Here is a 21,379-nt window from a genome sequence, read left to right as displayed (position 1 = left end):
CTACCAGGTGCTCTCAGTTCCAGGACAGGCAGCAAGGTGATGCCAAAGGCGGCGTGAGGAGCTAGCAATGATCACAGTCCCCGGGGGGGGGGGGAGCTTTACTGACTAGGTGCCACTACGGCTGGAAGCTCTCTCTCTCTCCCTGTTTCCTAATTAAATCCTCACAGCGACTCCAGGAGATGGGTATTATTTGTATCCCCATTGTGGAGACGAGTACATTGGCACAGAGAGGTGGAGGGACTAGCCAAGGACACACAGATACTGTGTCGGGGCTGGGATCTGAACTCAAGCCGCCTTCCGGCCTCCCTGCTTCAGGTCTGGTCATAATCCAATGTGGTTTCACATCTGAGACAGGCTGGGCTTTGTGTGTGAATGTGTGCATGCGGGGGATGTTTGCACAGACCTGTGTGCATACCCATACACGTGAGGAGGACTGCGGGCAGATGCCTGGACCCACGTCTGCACAGAGTACCCGGCGCATCTCACCGCGTGCTAGCAAATTCACAGATGTTTGGCGGGACACGGTGGGTTGCACAGGTCTGTGCGGTGGGAAGGTGCAGAGCATTAGACTGCGGGTGGGTGAGGACAATGGTACCCATGCCAGGGTCTTCCGGGAACCCAGGGGGCCACCTCAATCCTCACTCAACCCGGGGTGCCCAGCACGCTCCTTGTTTCAGGCGGTGATAACCGAGCACAGCTTTGGGACAGGATCAAGTGCAGGTGAGGGAGTGGGCTAGGATGCTGGGCATGGGGCGGGGACGGATGTAGAGGAGTGAATGTAAATTAAGAGTCTGTCACAAAAACTCAGGGGAGATTATTGCAAGGGAAAGGTGACAAATTTGAGTGGTGACAGCTGCATCAGGCATAGAGATGAAGAAATGAGATGGAGAAGCACTTAGAAGACAAAAGTCCCAAGACGTGGACGCCAGACCCCGAGGGGAGTCAGGGCGCAGCTCTGGGCTGTGCGCTGCCCCAGAGGGAAGAGCCTCCCCGCATGGGTGGAAGGCTGAGTGCAAGTGGAGATACACAGCTCTTCCTCGTGAAGACAAATCCCAGCAAATTAAGACGAATGACACGCTTTGTTGCTATGGAGACATCTGTGATGCCGTACGCCCTCCCAGGATTCCACAGGACGCGGAGCTTCCGACACTGGTCGTGTCCAGGGCTGTGCCTGGCGGCAGGTCCACACTCAAGCCCCTGCTCCCCTTGACACCTTGCTCCAGACAGAGAGGCCCACAGGGGCCGTCCGTCCAAGGCGTCCTCCAGTCCTTCCTCCCCGCCCCAAGGATGTTGCCAGTCGGCGGAGCCAGCCCGCCCAAGAAGCACAGCGTGGTGCCCAACCTGATGGAGAAGGGCCTGATGCTCCTCCAGTGTGTGGCCGGCCGGGACAACCTGGTCCCAGACTGGAAACTTCGCCGGAGACAGCAGTCCCTCAGCAAGTCGGCTCAGGCCATCAGCCGCTTCTACAGGAAGAAGGTGCGGGGTCCTGGAGGGGGACGGCCAGGCCGCGGCACAGCTAACTCGGGGCTGGCCTGCTTCTCCCCCTTGACGGGAGGCCTCAGGGCCTAGGCCTTCCAAATACGCTTTGGTGACGGATGAAGATGGGCCAATTCTGGGAGTGCAAAGAACTGGCAACCCGAAAGCCTGGAAGAGAAGATGGCCGGCCGCCCTGAGCCTTCCTGGGGGGGGGGGGTCTCAAAAAGGAGCGAAGTTGGGGGAAGAGAGGACGAGGAAGGGATAGCACAGCTGGGTGGCTCCTGAATCTACTGTGGGCTCAGGGAGACCAGAGAGCCACCCGTGGCCCCCCAGGAGGATGTCCGTGGTTTCTCTAGTGGGTGCACGTGCCTGTCCTGAAGCCTTCGGTTCTCGGGAACAGGGCAGATGGCTATGGTCAGTGCACGCAGCTTCCAGGGGCTCTTCTCCCAGTGCCTTGCTGTCTCCACTCCACCAGGGCGAATACAAGCAAACCCCCAGCCCCGAGGACACCACCTTCATGGCCGAACTAGAGGAGCTGAGAAAGGCGTTTCTCAAGCGCCCTGGCTGCCCTCAGTTCGGCACCAAGGCCACGTCTATGTCTTTTTACGGTGAGAGCCACCCACGGGGAGGCCCCCCACATGGAAACCACCTCCCTCCCTGGAGGAGTGGGGCGACCTTCCTGGTGCTCGTCAGCCAGAGTGGTGGCCAGTGGTGGGAACTCACTGTGCATGAAGAAGCACCAGCTGGAGCACGCAGCACGCCCAGTGCAAGGGGGGCGGGGGGGAAGGAAAAGCCTTCTTGCTTTTCTCTTGTCTCATTCACCAGACTCAATAGGGTTGGGGGTAGGGGAGAGGGAGAAGGCTCAAAATTCTAGAAGCTGCAGTAAAGAGGTCATGAGGCCTTACTAGGAACCAACCCCAGTAAGGAGCCCAACCACCATCAGGTGAGACTGCACGCCATTCTGATCTGGGAGAACAGGTGCTCAGCAGTCACCAGGGGGCAGTGGCCAGGCCAGGCAGCACCCTAGACCTCCCAGTTCCTGGGCCCCACGCATGGCATTGTGGTTAGGGACAGGGAAATGGAAGCTTAGAGCCTGTGGCTAGTGATGGGGGCCTTGTTCATGTCAGAAGCAGGAGCCCCCACCCATTCAGGCCCTAAGCTCCCCTTTCTCAGGGCTGGAACCTCAGAGAGCAGCCAGCACTCCAGGTCCATGAATTCTGGACAGGGCTGGGATGGGCTGAGAGACCACACTGTGTCCTGCATGTGCCCGCCATTGACATGATTCATGACGGCCGAGGGGAGACGGGGTCTGCCGTTGGGGTAGAGGGGCCTCTTGGAGACTTTGAGGCTGAGCCATTTTTACAGATGGGAATGCAGGGTCCTTCCAGGGGAGGGGATGCATCAATTTGCAGAGATGAAGTTGCACCTAGTCTGTTCCAGGTGGGCATACAAATAGCAGGCAGGAGGACAGAATCACGGTTCGATTTAGTCCCAGGGTTCAATCCCATACATCCACCCACAAAAGTCACCTTTAATCCTACCTGAAGTTTAAAAAGAAATGAAATCATTGTCCCTGCCCAGGAGGTCTTGTGAAGACGTGGTCTTAGCTGTCATCAGCTAGCATTTTTAACACTCTGCAGGCTCATCCACCTCAGCTGGGGTGCCTGAGGAGTTGTGCATGGGCTTTGATTCCTGGAAGGTGACCCGGGACCCATCCTGCAGCCAGCGGTCCTCAGACACAAAGGTGGACGGTGAGGGCAGGGCCTGCCGCCGCTGGGACGAGCATGCCCCTGGGGTCCTCTTCTTGGCAGGCCAGCTCTGAGGCCTCTGCCTGCACCTACCAGGACCTCTGCTCCCCTCAGGGCTCCCTGATTATGCCCCCATGGGACTCCCTTCCCAGGACCACCTGCCTGACCCTATGCCCCTTACACAGGATGCATCCCTCCTTGAGTAGAATGCACTGTTCCCACGCATGAATATACTTACTTTGGTTTATCCAAAGATGATCTCTGCACACAGAGGTCTCCTCTGCCTGAATGTGAGGAAACCCCTCACAAATGTCTGGGCCATCACTGTGACCCCTGGTGTCGTGACCCCTAGGCTCTGGGGATCTCCAAGGGCTGCTTTGATGATCTCCCTCCATTTCTTCAACACACGCAGGGGCAGGTGGGGAGGGATGGACGATGGGGGTCAGCACTAGGAGGCCTGGAGGAGCCCAGCTGGGCAGCGAAGGGTTTCCCAGGGGCGTCTTGCGAGGGGGAAACTACCGTGGAACGCCCCAGGGCGGCTCAGCACTCGGAGTCTGACGCCCCCCGGCTTCCCCACAGGGTGCCTCTTTCCCTTTAGTAAGAGTGCCTGTGAGTTCAACTACTTGCGGAAGAGGAGTGAATCCCAGATCATAAGCCCGGTCCCCAGCAGCCTGGTCCTGGCACAGAGCCACCTGAAGAAGCGGTTACCCTGGTATATCTCAGTCATCCATGAGAAGGTACGGCCACGTGTGTGCAGAGCCCGGGCAGACAGCCTGACCCTAATGCCCCAGCTCCACGTCCGGCAGGATAGGAGGGCCCAGCCAGCCCCCCGGGGCTCTTATTGGGGTATCTGGTTAGCTGTCCAAGCAGGTCCCCAGACGTGGCCAAAAATGACCCCCAGTACCCTCCTTAGGCTCCCATGACTCAACTGTTTTCCAGACCTTCTGGGCTCTGTGCATCTTCATCCCAGCGCGTGGCGGGTTGAGCTGGCATGGATCTCGTCCCCTCCAGCATGCAGCTGGCCACACGTATCATGATGTCAACCATCCACATAGCTTTTGACTCACTATTTCCACTTATAGAATATATTCTTGAAAACAGTAATAATCAGCTTGGTATGCAAAGATCTACCTACGAGTTGACTCGTTGTGATGTTACGCTCTGTGTCTTTGTTTGTGACAGAGACCGGCCCACAGTTAACCTGTCTGTAATTCCCTTGTTTACTTTCGGTGTCAGAGTAATTCTGGCCTCAGAACAAACAATCAAAAAATTGGGAGGCATTTTCTCTTTCGTATTTTATTCTCTGGAAGAGTCTGCATGAGATTGGCGAAGAATTCATCTTTGAGGCCGTGTGTGCCTGGAGAGTCCTCATGGGGCAGGTTTTCCAAATAATAAATTCACGTCCTTGAAAGATACTCAGACTTCCTTCTCCCTCTTGTTTCAGTTTGGATAAGCTATGTTTTTCGAGGAATGTGTCCATTACATGTAAATTTTCAGATTTGTTAGCCTGATCCTGTGCATAATGGTCTCTTAATAACCCCCTAACTTCTTTTTTTTTTTTTTTTTGACCGAGAGAGACACAGTGAGGGAGGGAACATAAGCAGGGGGAGTGGGAGAGAGAGAAGCAGGCTTCCCACTGAGCAGGGAGCCCGATTTGGGGCTCGATCCCAGGACCCCGGGATCATGACCTGAGCTGAAGGCAGACGCTTAACGACTGAGCCACCCAGGGCCTCCCCCCCTCCATTTCTGCAGGAGAGAGAGCCTCTTTCCCATTCCTGACAGTGCTAACTTGGGCCTTCTCTCTCTCTCTTCTTTCTTTTTTTTTTTTTTTTTTTTAAAGATTTTATTTATTTATTTGACAGAGAGAGAGCACAAGTAGGCAGAGTGACAGGCAGATGGAGAGGGAGAAACAGGCTCTCCGCTGAGCAGGGAGCCGGATGTGGGGCTCGATCCCAAGACCCCAGGATCATGACCTGAGCCGAAAGCAGCCGCTTAACGGACTGAGCCACCCAGGCGCCCCTCTCTCTCTCTTTTCTTAGAATCACCTTCTGTTGTTGGTGGTGTTTTAAAGCTGGTCAGGCTTCAATGACAGTCATGGGAATGAGCACCACAAAATGTTGGGCAGCTGGTGGGTGTGCAAAGCCCAGATAGTGTGGCTCCACGAGTCTTCATTTTACCTTTATTCCTGACACTCTGCATTTTCTGAGAGATGTCACAATTTTAGAAGTGTCGATATCCTGTGACCACTTTGGGGAAAGCAATTCCACGTCGGGGAAAGCCTGAGGCTATCATGAGGTAGAACCACACAGGTCTATGTGAAAGGATGTTCTCTGCAAACCGAGGGAAGGGGAAAGCTCACGTGTGTGAAGGGCCGGGGGAAGGAGCTTGGAAGCTGTCCTTAGGCTTCTCTTTCTCTCATCTCCACCTGGTCTGAGCTGAAGAGGTAGCGCGTCTCCACTGGAGGCAAGAGAGTCACCTGCAGCAACATGGCAGCATGGTGTCCCCTCAGCGGCCCCAGTGGAAACGAGCATCCCCTTTCCAGCAACCACTGTCTGGTGTGGGACAGGTGCGTGGGTCTGAATCACCACGGCCCGGGGGAAGAACGGTGATTTCTGCCAGGTTATTTTAGCTTAGCCGTGTGAATAATTCCGCGTACCCTTGAGATCCCCGCAGTCCTGCAGCACCTGCCCCTGCACCTCCCTCTCCCCCGCTCCCGGCTGGGTCCTCTAGTTCCCATCCTGGTTGCTCGGTCCCTCCCACCGTAGCCCGCAGCTCTTTCCTGGATCCCTCTGATGGATGCTCAGGTGTTGGTTCCCTTGCTTGCCCTAGCCGATGCATGGGGGGCTGTGAATCTGTCCTCTCCGCAGCTCAGTTTCACCCCACAAGTCTCAATACATCTTGACAGTGTTCATTATCGTTCTGTTTAAGACATTTTCTAACTTCCTCTGTGCCTTCTGCTTCTTTGGTTCACGGGCCACGTAGGAACCTGGCACTTAAATCCCAAACATTTGGAGGACTTCCAAGTTCCTTTCTTTTCCCTCCTGGGACTGTGCAGGGTGCACTGCGGGCCCGGGGCCTTCCTTTACGCTGCTCTCAGTTCAGAGCTGCCGACGGCAAGTCCTTCCATTTCCAGCTATCCAAACACGTTGGTGCCATGTCTCCACCGCTGAGGAATCGAGGGCACTGAGATTTTGAGCACGGAAGGTGGAGGGGCAGAGGGTCTGGCTCCCTGCAAGCCCCAGGGGGTGGCTCTCGGAGGGTGTTGCTGGCTCGTTGTGGGGCCGTGCCCAAGAACCGTGTCTCCCACTGCGACTGGGGGGCTGGCCAGGACCAGGCCTGAAAGGGAGGCTGCCAGGAGTTTCCCCAGGCGAGGACTTGGTCCCCACCCTTGGGCAGGAGTGGCTGGGATTTCCAGGTCTGCTCTTCCTGCAGGCGCCCAGAGAGGGTGGGTCCGGGGCTGGGGGGGAAGCCTGCGTGCACCCAGGGGCTGTCCATGCTTCTGTGCCCAGGATCACTGCCTGCTCACGCTGGGGGAGGAAGTGCAGCGGCTGTCCACGATGGAGGTGCTGCTTCAGAAGAAAGATGAGGAGGTCTTGGCCCTCCAGGAGGAGAGGGAGGCCTTGAAGAAACAGCTGAAATGCCTCCTTAAAAGCAAGGGCCAGGAGACATGGGTATGCCAGTGCATGAAGGTGAGTGGAGGGCCCGGGCTGCAGGCTCTGCCTCCAAAGTGTCCAAAGCTCCTGGTGGCCCTCAGGCCTCCGGCAAATGCCCCGTCATCCTGGAAGGCTGCCACATCCTCGTGGGTAAAAGAGCTGTGAGCTGGACATCTAGACCTCTGTGTTTGGCTGCCAGCTTGCTTTCCCACCTGGGACAGGTCGTGTCGCTCCCTGGACTGTTTCCTTACCTGTAAGCTGAGGGCCAGCCCCTCTGAAATCCCGTAGGACGGAAGGCCCCCTGCAGGTGAAGTCTCCAGACCTGGCTTAGCCATGGGCCCTGTGGGCGTGGTGGCCCGGATTCGCCTGATCTGTTCTGGCTCCAGGACGCTCAGTGTCCTTGCCTATACAGCAGGGAGGTCTGGGCAGAGGACTGAACTAGGCAGGTCCTGGTGGGGAAGTCACCCGGTCTTTCTAAAACCTGATTTCTTTCATACCTGAGGATCCAGCCTGGCATTATGCTAGGGGCACATGGGAGGGGGGTGGGGGCCTCGGACCGTCACCAGATCCCCGAGATGCCACCAGAGAAAGCTGCCTGGACACGGATGGTGCGGTACCAGCAGGCAGGGGCAGCAGGAGTCTGAAGAGGTCTGGGAGCATCGGCTTGCCTTCCCTGTTCCCCGGCCTCTCAGGGGCTGTTAGAGAGGCGTGAGCCCACACTGGGCCTACAGGGACATGCAACGTGGGCATGGCAGGCTGGCCCTCCACTCTCGGAACAAAGCGGGGGTGCCCATTGCTGCAAGGCCACTCCCTGGGGCGGGTCCAGGGGAGCGAGAAACCACACTGTTCCCAGGGCTGCCCATCTGCAGGTCACCGTCCCCCCAGGGCTGCCCATCTGCCGGTCACTGCCCCCCTTCTCACCAACACAGCACCCTTGGCAGGAAGACACTTGACCCCCCTCTCCCCTGCAACATGGAGAGGCTGCTGTCCCCTTCCAGAAGGACGGGTCTCAGGACATCAGCCGGGGGAGCTGAGGGGGCAGTTTGGGACGCTGAGGCTCCTGTGGCCACCTTGCAGGAGCCAGTGCCAAAGCTCGGCGGGAGGCTGAGCATCCTGAAGACCTTCTTCCGAGACGAGGAGCTGCAGCACTGGAGGCAGGTGCGGGCCGCCGGGATCCTGAGCAGGCAGCTTTGGCCCCGGCTACATCTCCGGGGCTGCCCGGCGATGCCGGTGCCCTCCCTGCAGCTCCGCGTCGTGGGCCCTCAGCCACACCTGAGGGGAACAGGTGCAGGGGGGCAGGGCAGCTCCCGGAAAAGGGACTCCAGCTCCCCTGCCCGCCCTGCCCAGGTGCGGGGCAGCCGGGCAGTGGCGGTCTCCCGAGACGGTGCAGCGGGACGCCGGCACGGCGGCTGGGGGAGTGCTCCCTGCGCCCTGCTCGCCTGCCCAGTGCCCCCTCCCTCTCCCAGCTTCAGGAGGAGTATGCCGTGACCGGCAGAGGCAAGGACCTGGAAGCAGCTGGCGGCGAGGAAGAAGAGGCGGCAGAGGAGACGGCGGATGGGGAAGGGGAGGGCCCGGCAGGCAGGAAGGGGGCCGCACCCAAGGAGGGGGGTGAGGAGCAGGAGCAGCTGGAGGAGGAGGAGGAGGAGGAGGTGGTGGAGCTGGAGGAGGAGAAGGAGGTGCAGGAGGAGGAGGGCCAGCGCAGGAGGAGCTCCCGCTCCCTGGAGGAGGCTTTCGAGCAGGAGCTGATAGCCCAGCTGGAGGAGTACGAGCACGTGATCCAGGAGTTCCAGACCGAGCTGGAGGTCACCAGGACCAGATACTCGCTCGCAACAGGTGGGGTGCTGGGGGCCCAGAGCCACAGGTTAGAGGGTGGCCCAGGGGACCGAGGGACGCAGGGCAGGAAGCAGTAGCCCTCAGCCTGGGGCCACAGAGCCCCTCTGTCTCGGCTTCCTAGCCCCCTGCCCTCTCTCCCCTCCTTCCCATGCATGGCTCACACAGGGGCCATCACGTCTTTACAACGCCAAGTGGATTTCCAGGAATCCCAGCTGCACATGTTGAACATGGAGAACGAGACCCTGCAGAAGGAACTCCGGGAGCGGAAGGACCAATTACAAGCCATGTCCAACAAGGTGGCCATGCCCGTCACGCAGCGGTCACCAGCAGCCCCGCCCATCCCCCCCATCCCGAGCTGGGGCAGCCTGTCCTGGGTCACACCAAGCCCCCTGGCCCTGCACTGCCCGCTGGCCCGCACTGTCCTCCCTTGGCTGCTTGGCTCCCGGTCACTTCTCCAGCATCCCCACGTGCTCGAGTCCCAGGGTTGAGCGCACGCACACTTAGAGAGGCTGCCCTTCCGCCAAGCCCACCCCTTGCTACATGTTTTGTTTTATCAGTTATTCACGCACACAACCTAAAGAATGAAATAGTCCCGCAGGCTTGTCACACAACAGGGGCGTGTCCCATCCTCTTCCCTCTTATGTGCCCATCCCCCAGGGCGACTGCTCTCAACTCTTCTTCAGGAATCACTTTGCAGGTCTACAAATGGCATGCTTCTAACACCCATTCTGGAATTTTCTCCATCCTAGCATTATCAAGCACTTCCCTGTTTCCTCCCCTGCCTGGGGCCCCCAGCACAGGCAAGTCGGCCTCCCGCAGGTGCCGTCCCACCATGATGGGATGCTCGGGGTATGATTGTCAGCAGCTCATGCCCACCTGGGACTCAAACACAGGTGTTGCCGAACAGGATTAAGTTTCCTTCTTTTCTGATCTACTCCCATGTTTTCACTGGAGCACATCCTGCAGTAGTCTTCTGATAAAAGAATGAGTGGGTGTAAATTTGTGGGGGCAGCATATTCTGCTAATGTCCTTATTCTACACGTCAGTAGAATTTGGTGGGATGCCAAACCACAGCTGGGAGAGCACTTTGCGTCCACAGTGACGGCACTGCCCCATGGGCCCGAGCAACCAAGGCTGCTGGGGGGGGAGTCCTGGGCATTCCCAATTCTCACTTGCCTGGGACCGTGGTCTGGGTGCACTGCTGCATCTCCAGAAAACCACTGGGCTCTTTGTCCCAGGTGTCCTGAAACTCCGCTCTGGAAGGTTACGTTATCTTGTTTTTTCTTCTCTCCGTCTTGTTTCTTGAACACTCCTCCTGGCGTCCCCGGAACCCCGTTCCTCCTCCTCTTGCTGTCCACTCCCTCCTGCTCCCCATCTCTGGGTCGTTTGCTTTACGGCCCATGTTCCCAGCACTTTATCCACAGCCACCTCCTGTGCTCCCCTTTGTTGCACGGACGGCTTCCGAGATCTCTCTTGTTCTCCCACGTCCTTTTTCTTCTTTTTATTTATTTATTTATTTATTTTTAAGATTTTTATTTATTTATTGAGAGAGAGAGAGAATGATAGAGAGAGAGCATGAGAGGGAGAAGGGTCGGAGGGAGAAGCAGACTCCCTGCTGAGCAGGGAGCCCGATGCGGGGCTCGATCCCGGGACTCCGGGATCATGACCTGAGCTGAAGGCAGTCGCTTAACCAACTGAACCACCCAGGTGCCCTCCTTTTTCTTCTTTTGTTTCACGATTCAGTGTCTTGTCTATGCCCCGCGGAATACTCATGATCGCCGGGCTCAACTTCCTGAATCTTTTTGATCGCCTGCAAGTGCCCTGGGTCCCTTTGTCTTGGTGTCTGTCATTCATGAGAGACCCTCACTCGTGCCAGAGCTGAGTGGGGTCTCTGAGCACACAGCAGTAAGTTTGTGCTTCACACGCATGGGCACGTGTGGGCACTTCAGCCGAGCGTGCAGAGGCTATCTTGTCAGTTCTTCGGGGAACCGGGAAATTTCTTGCCTGGAATGAGAAGGCCTAGCTGCCAGTGTTCTGGGAGCCAAGATGGGAAGACAGCGGGGGCATCCACATTTGGCACCCACATCCCCCATCTGGAGCCTGGGGGGTCCACCCTCCACTGCACCTGGCACCTCCTTAGCCAGAGACTCTGCTATGCCCCCGACATCCAGCCTCTCACCAGGTGAACAAGACACAGGCTTCCAGTTGCTGGAGGGCTGGGACGGGTCTGCAGCTCTTAGTTTCTGGAAAAGTATCCACTGATCCTCCCCATGTTAGGTTCCAGATCCAGAAGAACCACCAATTTCTGAGATTTGAGGACCAGAAGAGTGAGCTGGGCTTGTTTTCAGCTCTCCACCCCTGCTGGTTTAGGGTCTGGCCTTCCGGGCTCTGCTCTCCAGCTCCCCATGTGTTTGCCCCTCTTGTCCTTGGCAGAAGTCCCGCGGCTTTCATCGTACTGAGGCTCAGGGAGAAAAGCCGGATGCAAGTGTTCCATCTGTCCTCTTGTCCCCGACTCCCCCTGAGCCAACCCCCCCGTCTGCCTTCCAGTTCTCCAACCTCAGGGAAGACAAGAAGCACGAAGAGATGATGGGCATCATCGAGAAGGACAACATTCTTCTCCGCCAGGTGTGGTTAAACAGCCAGACCGCTGTTCTTGTTGTAAGTCCTGACAGCGCGGGCAAGATGAGCTGGAAACCCCTTCGCAGTGAGTCGGGCCCCCCTTCCTTAGGCAGCACCCCGGTGAGCGCATCGCAGGAGCGCGAGCGCAGCACGCAGAGGCTCCTTGCCCTTGCTGGCTCCATGAGGGCCGGCGGTCTTGCGGGGGAAGGACGGGCGGGGAACACGGGTGACCCGTCTGGGCCGGGTGGGCCTACTCCTCTGTCCTCCCTGGCTCCCCTGCAGCGAGTGTTGGAGCTGCAGAGCAAACTCGAAAAGCAGGAGCGCACCATCTCGGAGTTCGACGCCACGGTCGGCCAGCTGCAGGCCCAAGTGAGCCAGAACCAGAACCACCTGCAGAGACGGAAGTGGCTGCAGGAGGAGATGCTGAGCAAGAACGAAATGATCCAGCAGGCGGAGCAGCAGGCCCGCGTGGCCCTGGAGAGCGCCCAGTCCCGGGTAGGCCCCGCGTGCGCAGCGCCCGCGCCCGCCCACCGCCGAGGGGGCGGGCCGTGCGCCGAGGGGGCGGGCCGCGCGCCGAGGGGGGCGGGCCGCGCGCCGAGGGGGCGGGCCGCGCGCCGAGGGAGGCGGGCCGTGCGCCGAGGGGGCGGGCCGCGCGCCGAGGGGGCGGGGGCTTAGGCTCACTCCCCCGCGTAGCCCCGCCCCGGCACAGAGTCGGCGGTGCAGAAATGGTGGCGGAGAGCGTCGGTGCAATGGGGCTTGCACACTGGGCGGGGCGGGCCGTGTCTGGCTTGTGCTGCGAAGGCGCGCGAGGGTTTGGGTAGCCGGCCAGGAAGGAGCACTCCGGGGCCAGGGGCACCATCTATTTATAGCTTTCGGGGTGCGTGCAGGGGTCGGGCACCGTTCTAAGCAGCCCAGTGAAGTCTAACCTCGTGAACAAAGCTAGGAAGCAGGTGTTCTTAGCGTCCTCACTGCTCACAGAAGGAGCCTGCAGCCGGAGGGGCGAAATAACCCTCTGGCGCCCCCAGAGCTGCGTGGGGGTGGTGCTGGGATGTGAAGAGCCCGACCCCATATCTGAGCCCCCGTGCTACACGTGAGCAAAGGCACAGAGGGAGGCCGAGGTGCCCTCTGCTGAGGGACCCAGGCCAAAAAGGAAATCAGCGAAGAGCCGACCAGAATCCAAAAACCAGCAGAGAGAAAGTCCTGTGCATGTCGGCTTTTGAAAGAACACCTTCCCCGCCCCCCCGCCAGAGTGCCTGCTGTAACGGGGTGTGTTCTCCCCACCCGGAGGAGCCAGCCTCCCGCTGGACGGCTCGGCAGCATCAATGACGGCCGCCACCCGCTCTCTCCTAAAACTGTGTTTGGGATCCAGCAGTCCTCCCAGCTAGAGTGTGAGCAGGGGATGGTGCATCATCGGTCTGGTTCTCGCCTCAGTTTGGCAGCGCCTGGAATGCTGTGTTGAGAAAGTTTGTGGGGGCAGGTCTGGGGTCCTCCGGAAGTGGTGCTGTGGCCCGTGAGTTACGCCTGCAGCAGCCCGGGCGTGGGGCACTGTGGCTGGACACTCCAGGTGACCGCCACCCCTTGCCCAGCAGCAGTCACCTCCAGTACAGGGGGCAGGCCGCCCTTCCCTCGGTAACCCCTACACCCAGTAGGGTATGGGGCGCAGAGCTGGCACCAATCCACATTGGAAAGAAAGGAAGCCCCCTCCCCACCCAAGGTCCAGGGGCTCCTAACATGCCCTGTCACTTCAACGCTGTCCCAGGGGCAAAGGGGACCGTCCTGCAGCCCTTTTGAGGCAGTGCAAACTCTCTTGAGGCCGGCTCTCACGTGGCATTTCGGCATCATCAGGGCTTCTGCTCATTGAGGGTGAGGAGCGGGTGCTGAGCTGCCACCATAACTTGGGGGGCCCATCTGAGTGCTTCTGGGGCTCAGAGTGGAGAAGATGAACAATGCATATCAGCACAATGATGCTGATGGCAGCAAGACTAGATAGCCTTAGCTCTGTCCTAGTTAACTCCTGGTTACCACCCCGTTCATGGCTGGTTAATGCAAACAGCGAGCACTGCCTCACCATCCCAAGAAAAGGAGGAAGGGCTGGGAGTACAATAGGAGGGATGGCCAGGTGTTCCCTGCAGTGCTAACAGTGAGGGGCTGATAAGCCTGCAGGGTGTTCCTGGGGGCATCCCGGAGTCTCCCCTGGGGGCAGGGAGTGCCAGCTCCCTTGTGGACGAGAGGATGGCCTGCGGGGTGCTTTGGAGACCTTGTACTGTTTTTTCTTTTTTAAGCTGTGTGCAGGTTTTACTTTTTCAATTAAAAAAAAAAAAAGTAGTAGAAAGTCTTAAAGCCTGGATGCCCAGCCACCCTGGGTCTGGGTCTTGATCTGGCACCTTCTAGCTCACAGGCAGACCAGCTGGCCTCTCCAAACACTTCCAGTTCCTAAAGCTTCGAAAAGTGAGGACAAATCTACCTTCTGGAAGGCTTTACTCAGGGGTGGGTGTAATTCGCCCCCTCCTTCCCTTTGCTCACAGCTTGAGAGACTGAGAAACAAGATCATCCAGGCCACCTTCAGCACCTCCGGGGTCAAGTCCTTTGCCACTGAGATCTCTGACAATGACATTCTGGAAGCTTTGCAGGTATATCCAGCACTGGGCTGCTGGGTGACACTTGCTGATCTGCAGCGGGGGGCTGAGGGGACCCCCATTCTCGTCCTGGCTGTGTCACCACTCACTGTGCCCCTGGGATCAGCCTTGCTCTCTGCTTAGGCAGAGGGGACCAGATCTCCCCATGGCTAGGCTGCTCTCAGCGTTCAGCTCCGGGGTGCAGTGGGGAGGGGACCAAGCTGCTGGGGTCCTGGAGATTCTCCAGCAGCAGGAGCAGCCTGCCCCCCCCACCAGGTTCTGTCCAGTTCAGCCTCTTTGGGGATGCTTCTTGGCACCTCAGCGTGGCCTCAGCTGGAATCCTCGTCTGCTCAGCCAGGACCCCGGCATGGCCCCCCTTCCCTGGCCTTGGTTCAGGCTGTCGTCCCGATGACCCCAAGCAGAGGCCTCCCGGGGCAGTGTGGTGCAGGACAAATAGTGCAGGCTTTGGGGCTGGCAGGGGCAAGCCACCACACCCGTGGGCCTTGGCTGACAAGCTGTGGGCTGGCTCTTGAGTTCACTGAGCAGTAGAGCCTCCCTCTGCACGCGGGAGAGAGCCTGGCTGCCTTCTGGGCATGGTGGGGGGAGGGCTCTGGGAGAAGAGCCCTGACTGCCACGTGCTCTGTGCAGGGCCATATGGACTCTCACCAGGGGCCGCTTCTGTCCCCACGCCCCAAGCCTCCCACGGCATGGCCCTTTGCCCCAGCAGGTGCCTATGACCTTCCAGCACCCACATTTCCCCAAGACCTGATTTCCTTCCTCCTTTGTCATGGGGTGGGGCCCTGGTCGGCAGTGCCCCTGTAGGGTGGCAACAGTCTGGGGAGGGGGGACACCTGCAAGAGGACCCGGGGAGAGGTCTCTGCGGCCTGGCTCCTGCTGTTTGGTGTGGGGGAGGGAGGAGGGAGGGAAGGAGAGAGGGATGGGAGGAGTCATCAGTACCCGCCAGTAGTAGCCAGGAAAGAAGCCCTTTCCTCTGCGGCACACAAAACAGTGATGCGCCAAAGCAGCAGAGGTGAGGGAGGGTCTGGCCATCTCCCTGTGCGCAGGACAGAAGGGACTTGAGGGACAGACTCGATGGCCTCTGAGGTCTCTTGGTCTGGGCCGCTCGACATCCTCAGAGGACATAAGAAGTGCAGTTAGCGCTGCTGCAGGGGAGAGGTGACGCCAGCCCGTGGCGGGCTGAGTTCTGCAGCTTCATCCCGGGGCGGGATCAGCAGGGGTGGGGAGTGTTTCCAGCACGGAAGTTAGCAGATGCCACAGACCAGAGCTTTCTCCGCTGGAGAGCCCGTCAGGTCAGCGCCCCCCGCTGCTGCGCCCCCCGCACCCCGCCCCCGCTCGGGGAGGAGAGGCGGGGTTCCCGCCACCGAGGCCCGGGCTTCTGTTGCAGAGGATCATCTCTGAGAGAGCCGACTACTACAATCAGCTCAAACAGAAAGGCGCCAGAGTGCCTCCCCTGCAGCAGACAGAGGCCTTGTCCTCCCCGAACAAGTCCAAGAAGATAACCTCCAAGTAGACCCAGCCCGGGCCCCCAGACGCCAGCCCGCCCGGCGGAGGCCGGCACCCAGCTCAGGGAGCCAGCCCTGTGCGGCCCGGCCTTTTCGCTTTAGAATTAAACTCTGCCATTGGCCATGAACTCAGCTTTTCCGTCTCCTGGGACTCGTGGGGGCTTGGGCGACCACCACAGCCCCCATCTGCCCCCCTGGCTCCTTCCTGGGGAGACCCCCACACTGAGCAAGGGCCCACCCCTGAGGCCCAGGCTTAGGAGGCCCGAGACCCGGTGCCTATCCGCCCCTTCCCGACACCTGCGGCACAAACCTGTGCGGTGGGGGCGCCCCTGGCTGGGGCACCGCTTTGCGGCTGCGACCCGTCTGGGCGACAGTGGAGGCGATCTTCTCCTCCTGTTCCCATCACTGCTGCGGGAGTGGAGGCTCCAGGAGGCCAGGCACCCTGATCTGCGCAGTTCGCCCTGTCTGCGTCCCGCACCCCGCGGCTTTGGGCACAGCAACGCGCTGCACGCAGGCACCCGCCCGCGGGGTCGGCTCTCGTCCTCCACCCCCACCCACCTGTGCGCGCCGCCGGCCTTTCCTGCTTCGCGCTCGCCGGGGCCCAGGGCGGGAACCCGAGGAACGGAGCTGGGAACTCCGCGCAGGCTCCCCAGGGGCGCCCCGCCTGGGCCGCCTCGCCGGTCGGGTCAGACTCAGGAGCGCCCTGAGGCTCCAGGGCCCGCTTCTGCTCCAGAGTCCGGCACCCGCACGGTCTGGGGGTGGACCCGCGCCCCCCCCGGGACCCGTGAGGGCCCTGTTGCCCGGGCAGCCCCTCTCCCCTGCAGACCCTAGCCCAGGGGACCCCCTCTCCTCTGCCGACCCCGTGCCCCTACGGCCCCCTTTCCCATGTCGCCTCCTCTCCCCTGCGGCCCCTACAGCCTTTTTCCCTGCAGCACGCACGCCCTCCGGCGGCCGCGTCCGGAACACCTGGGGCCTGGGGTCGGCGGCCCCGTGCGGGCTTCGCCCTGCCCCGCCCCCAGGCCGCCCCGCCCCCCGAGGCCCCGCCCCTCCCGGCCGGGACACGTCTGCGCGGCGGAGGGCAGGAGGCGGAGGCGCTGGTGGGACGCGCGTCGGGGGCAGCTTCCTCGGGCAGGCGGACGGAGGAGGTGGGCCTGGCCGCGGCCTCCCTGCCCTGCGCGCGGCCGCCCGGGAGTCCCGGAGCTGCGGGGTGGGGGCGGGGGGAGCGCTGATGCGGCCGAGCGACCCCGGGCCGGGTGGCCACGTGCGGGAAGTGTCCGCCTGGCTCCTGCTGTCTCTGGACACCCCAGCGCTCCCTTCCCCTTGCCGCTCCTCGAAGGGCCGCTCTTCTTCACCTTTTCTTTATTTTCTGTTTTTTGTTGTTGTTGTTGTTGTTTGAGGTTGCAGGCATCGGCCGCACCTCGGACCTTGACCTGCGGCCTGGGAGGAGGCGGGAGAGATCCACTGGCCGGGCAGAGACCACCTGACCACCTTCCTGGGCGCCGGAGCCCGGGCCCCACGCCGGGACTCTCCCTTTGTAAGTTGTGGGCTCCTCGGAGGTGCTTTGGGGGCGAAAGGGTCTAAGGTATGCGGTGGTATCCCCAGAGGGTCCCCAGCTTGGCGGGTGTCTCCAGGTACAAGGCGTGACCCTCTGGTGGGGGTTGGAGAGTGAGGCCCGCAGGATCCCAGCTCTAGGCACCTCACCAGCTTCTAGTGGCTTTGTTCCACCGAGATGACTTGAGAGCCAGGCTAGTCTCCATCAGTTAGGAATACTTTCCGCTGCCCACGGCAGGAACCCAGGCTTGAATAGGTGGGGGTTGACTCTTCTCACCAAGAAGCCCAAGGGTGGGTAATTGGTGTGATTTGGAGAGTCCACACGATAAGGGCTGGTGTTGCATGGGTATCTGGGCTGCAAGGTGGCTGCTGCAGCTCTGGCCATCACGCCGGGGCAGGAAGAAAGAAGTGGCTGCTATTTCCTTGGTGAAAGCAAGAACCCCCCAGCTCTGCTACACCCCAGCCCTTTGCCCTCATCCGGCTGGCCTGGGGGGCCAGGGTATTAAGCTTGTCTTAGCCCCTGGCTGTCATTTGGGGTGGCACATTGCTGCCTGGCACAGAATGGGACTCTGCTCCAGGGGTGGACAGGGGGTGGACGTTAGGTAGACAGCTAGCAGAGTCGGTCCAGAGCCCCTTTCCCAGACACACCTGGGAAGGCACAGCCCACAGTCCGCAGACACTTGGCATCCCTTGGGCCTGAGAACGGCCCCTGATCTGAGTGGCTGTGGCAAAGCAGGTGCTCCCACCTGACAGGCAGGCCTTGGGGCTCGGAGACAAGCTCCCTTCCTTCTTCCCCGCTGGGCTGGGGTTGGGGAAAGGGACGACAGGGAGGCACGTCAGGAGTTTCTGGGTTGGCCTCTTGCCGTTCAGTGGCCCGCTGTGCCTTTAAGCCTGTCTCCAGGATTCTGTGGGAGGGGGTCCCTAGAAGAGAGGCCCCTGCCTTTCCAGCCCCTGGACTCCCAGCAGGCCCAGGTGGCCCCCAGGCTCCGGCTTCTCCCGCAGGCGGTGTCGGGGGCGAGGGGCTGCAAGTTGGACAGGCCAGAGGACACTGGACACGCTGGGTCGCTGCTCTGGCGCTCCAGGCCTCCCCCGACTTGCCAGACAGGCCGGACCAGCCGCCGCCCCATCCTCTGCCTTCCCAGCCTCCCGAGTCGCTCTGGGGCCTTATCTGTCAGGAATGGGGAGGGAAGGAAGGCAGTTATCAGGTCAAGGACCCACGGGATCCTGTGCTGTCCTCCAGGGTGGCCTCAGCTCTGCCAGAGGCCTGCTCCTTCCCCCCCCCCCCCCCCCCCCCCCCCCCCCCCGGGACTGGGCTGGGTGGAGACAACCTCTCACATTCCTGAGGGAAGGGTTTGCAGCCTCCCTGGGTTGGAATTCCTGCTTGGCCTCCTCCCATGTGACCCTGGGCAAGTGGCTGGGCCACTTGGCGTCCTGGTCCCCTGGTAAGCCAGGTGAGAAGATTCGGGGGAAGGAACCAGCCCACCGTCGTGTCCCCCCACCCCCCGCCCCTACCCCCAGGCAGACCCTGGCCTTAAGCGCAGCCCCACACGGAGCCCCAGCCACTGCTGTCACTGGGACCATGCTTGACAGGGAGTCAGGGCCCCGCACGCCTGCCTCGGTCTCCTCGTCCGTGAGCGCCTAAGCCCAACTTCTGCCCCTCTTGCCGTAGCCCCCGCAGCATGCAGCCCCAGGAGAGCGGCGTCCAGTACAGCAGGTGGGATGACCGCAGCCGGGATGAAGTCCACGTGGTGGCTGGGTCCAGCCCAGAGGAGGCCTGGACCTGGGAGAGGTGAGGGCCCGTAGGCCCGCAGGAGGAGCCCTCCACCTCCTCGTCCCCTCCTGGCGGCTTCCATGCTGCAGGCCCCCCCACCCCAGCCCCAGCAGTCCCAGCCACCCTGGGCCCTGCACCACCTCGCTGGGCTCCCTCCTGTCTCCCGAGTCAGCAGAGCATACAGACCACCCTCCTTCGGGGTCCACCTGCCCCAGGGCCCGCTCCCTTCCAGCCTAGCCCCCCAGTCCACTTGGGCTCATGTGGGGGCGCTTCTCTCCCTAGGATCTCCCGGAAGCTGTGCTCGGGCAAGCTGGGCATCGCCATGAAGGTACTGGGCGGACTGGCCCTCTTCTGGGCCGTCTTCATCCTCGGCTATCTCACTGGTTACTACGTACACAAGTGCAAATAAGGCTGCCCAGCACGCGCACTTGGGGCTGGCCGCCCGTGCGTGGGGACATGGGCTTGGGCGGACACCCCTGTACGCCAGAACCCCCTTTGTATACACTGAACCCCATATACACGATCCTCGTATACAGAAGACTTTTCTCTCTGCGCAGACGCACGCCCCCACCCCCGACACGGACCCCAGGGTGCCGAGGTCACTGGCCAGCATGTGGGCACACAGGCGAACAGGGACACAGGAGCACGTGCCTGGCGCAGGCGGCCAGCCCGAGACACTAATGGCCGGGAGACTGCGGGACACGCCTCCAGAGCCCCTGCAGAGGGCCCAGGCCTGGCAGCCCCAGGGAGGGGTCCTCCCTGAGGGGACCTTGTGGGGCTGTGGGGCCCCGGGGAGGCCCCTGCCCTCTCTGGGCCCTCTGACCCCTGCTTTGCAGGGATGGCTCTGAGGGGGCCGTGTGTGTCCCTCTGCCAACCCCCGAGGGTGGGGAGTGGGGCCTCAGCCCTTGTCTGGGACCCACCACCCAGTCTTCCCTGCAGTGAACTGGCCGTCCCCCCCCGAGGGAGCGGATCCGGTGGGAAGGCGCTTCCCCCACCCTGCCCTGTGGGAGCCTGGGTGCCAATGCAGCCAGTGAAAGTGTGTTGGATGAAGGATGGGTGAGGGCCTCTTGCAGGAGCCCGGGCACCTGCCCGGTGTGAGGCCAGCTGGAGGGCACTTGGACAACAGTGGGAGGCTTGTGGGAAGGGCCCGTCCTCCCTCCCACTTGGCTCTGGGCCTTGGAATGTGTCTTTGCCTGGCTAGGCTGTCCTGTGGGCCGTGAGCCCCTGGGGGCAGGCCCGAGGACTGGCCGCTGGCGGGGCCTGTTCCTGCCTCACCTGACCGGCTGCGGACAAGGCCTCGGCTCAGAGGTTCAGTCCTGTCCCCCTGCCTTGTTCCCAGTAGGTGCCCTCCGGGGCCCTGTGTTCACCCCCACCTACTGACTACAGGCTCATGTCTCAGGCCCCATAGACCCTTGCCAGAAACACCTTAGCAGATGCTTCTTCCCAGAGGACTGAGGGCGGGAGATGAGGGACAGTCAGTGTCCTCGTGGAGCCCGACACCGGAGGGCACATGGCAGACCTGCATGTCAGAAGCCAAGCTGGCAGGGAAGGGCAGAGGCCCCATGAGCCTGGCTTGCCTGTTAGGGACGGCTGCACCACCCAGGGGGTCCCTGTCTCTGCCCGTAAGGAGGGTGTGGCGCTGGTGGGCCGGGCCTGCGCTGGGGTCTCCAAGCAGTGATGGGGGTCTGCTGTGGGGGGGGACGAGGGAAGCTGGTTAAGAGGCAGAGGTCTGGTCCAGCCAGCCCTGGTCTCTGGGCCTCAGCACCTGTCCCCAAGAAGACCCCGCTCCCGGCCCTGTTCGGCCACACTTGAGGAGGGAGGCGTGCCGCCGGCCCACATCTGGCCAGCCTTACCCTGGTGCCCCTGCTGGAGCCACCACGGGGGGGCACGGGGGGGGCACAGCTGGGTTGCATGGGCTCTAGGACGTTGGCAGTCTGCTCCTGAGGTGCAGGGGCTGGGTCTCTCCAAGACTGGGTGCAGCCTCTGCCAAGAGCCAGGCCAGGGTGCTGGACGGAAAAGAGGAGGGCCCGAGGTGGCTGCCGCCCACCACTCCTCTCTGAGGCCATTCTGGTCTCCCTGACTTCCGAAACGCCTTGTGGGCTTCAGGGTCCCACTGTCTGAGCAGCCCCTGGGCAGGATGCAGTCTGCTGATGGACCGGTCAGGCGGGAGGGGCTGGGGGCCAAGGCTGCAGCATGCTGAGGAGGGAGGACAGAGCAGGTGGGGCAGCAAGGTGTGGTCCACGCATGAGGGGCACTGTGGGGAACCAGTCTGGGGGCGGTGTCCTCAGAGCCTCCCCAGCTCAGCTCAGCCCAGCACTGCCCAGTGATCCCCGCAGGTCCTCACAAACACCTCCCTGGGTCGGGGGGAACCCCATGGGCAACAACAGATGACAAAAGCCATCTGGATCTGATCTTCGTGCTCTGTGCGCCCCAAGGCCCAGCAAGTCTCAGGATAAACAGGGTGCGCCAGCCCACTCCCTGGTGGACGTGCGTGTCCCCTTCCATGGGCTGCACCAGCGGCCGGGCCTCTGTGCGGGGAGACTGCAGGCAGAGGCCCTTGGGCCACATACCACCTCCTTGTGAGCTGCCT

At 61.3% G+C, this 21,379-nt stretch overlaps 2 protein-coding genes across 2 annotated transcripts; both read left to right on the top strand.

The window, feature by feature from the left end:
* The first annotated feature begins 1,287 nt into the window (after window positions 1-1,287).
* CCDC27 (coiled-coil domain containing 27) lies at window positions 1,288-15,864 on the top strand. The gene is made up of 12 exons (XM_064587569.1): window positions 1,288-1,563; window positions 1,952-2,084; window positions 3,117-3,227; window positions 3,804-3,961; window positions 6,734-7,027; window positions 7,955-8,035; window positions 8,344-8,710; window positions 8,876-9,006; window positions 11,258-11,335; window positions 11,612-11,824; window positions 13,855-13,959; window positions 15,350-15,864. Exons 1-12 carry the CDS (start codon window positions 1,288-1,290, stop codon window positions 15,473-15,475), a joined length of 2,073 nt encoding a protein of 690 aa, XP_064443639.1. The 3' UTR covers window positions 15,476-15,864.
* A 1,007-nt stretch (window positions 15,865-16,871) lies between these two features.
* Window positions 16,872-19,327, top strand: SMIM1 (small integral membrane protein 1 (Vel blood group)). Its single transcript, XM_045898860.3, has 3 exons — window positions 16,872-17,001; window positions 18,688-18,807; window positions 19,072-19,327. The coding sequence occupies exons 2-3, from the start codon at window positions 18,698-18,700 to the stop codon at window positions 19,196-19,198; spliced, it is 237 nt and encodes a 78-aa protein (XP_045754816.1). The 5' UTR covers window positions 16,872-17,001; window positions 18,688-18,697; the 3' UTR covers window positions 19,199-19,327.
* The last annotated feature ends 2,052 nt before the right edge of the window (window positions 19,328-21,379 follow it).

This window comes from Mirounga angustirostris, unplaced genomic scaffold (genome assembly GCF_029215605.1).
Source record: "Mirounga angustirostris isolate CCGP_5_RB_7025 unplaced genomic scaffold, mMirAng1.0.hap1 SCAF_4, whole genome shotgun sequence".
NCBI classification, from domain to species: Eukaryota; Metazoa; Chordata; class Mammalia; order Carnivora; family Phocidae; genus Mirounga; species Mirounga angustirostris.
The sequence above is the reverse complement of the archived record's forward strand: the minus strand, read 5'-3'. Positions and strand labels throughout refer to the sequence as shown.

What these genes read in the sequence shown, in the direction of transcription:
- CCDC27 (XM_064587569.1), top strand. Translation starts at nt 1,288, where the DNA reads ATGTTGCCAGTCGGCGGAGCCAGCCCGCCCAAGAAGCACAGCGTGGTG. An exon ending in CTCAGACACAAAGGTGGACG is followed by an intron (nt 3,228 to 3,803) that starts GTGAGGGCAGGG and finishes GCTTCCCCACAG; the next exon opens with GGTGCCTCTTTCCCTTTAGT. An exon ending in CAGATACTCGCTCGCAACAG is followed by an intron (nt 8,711 to 8,875) that starts GTGGGGTGCTGG and finishes TGGCTCACACAG; the next exon opens with GGGCCATCACGTCTTTACAA.
- SMIM1 (XM_045898860.3), top strand. Translation starts at nt 18,698, where the DNA reads ATGCAGCCCCAGGAGAGCGGCGTCCAGTACAGCAGGTGGGATGACCGC. An exon ending in GAGGCCTGGACCTGGGAGAG is followed by an intron (nt 18,808 to 19,071) that starts GTGAGGGCCCGT and finishes TTCTCTCCCTAG; the next exon opens with GATCTCCCGGAAGCTGTGCT.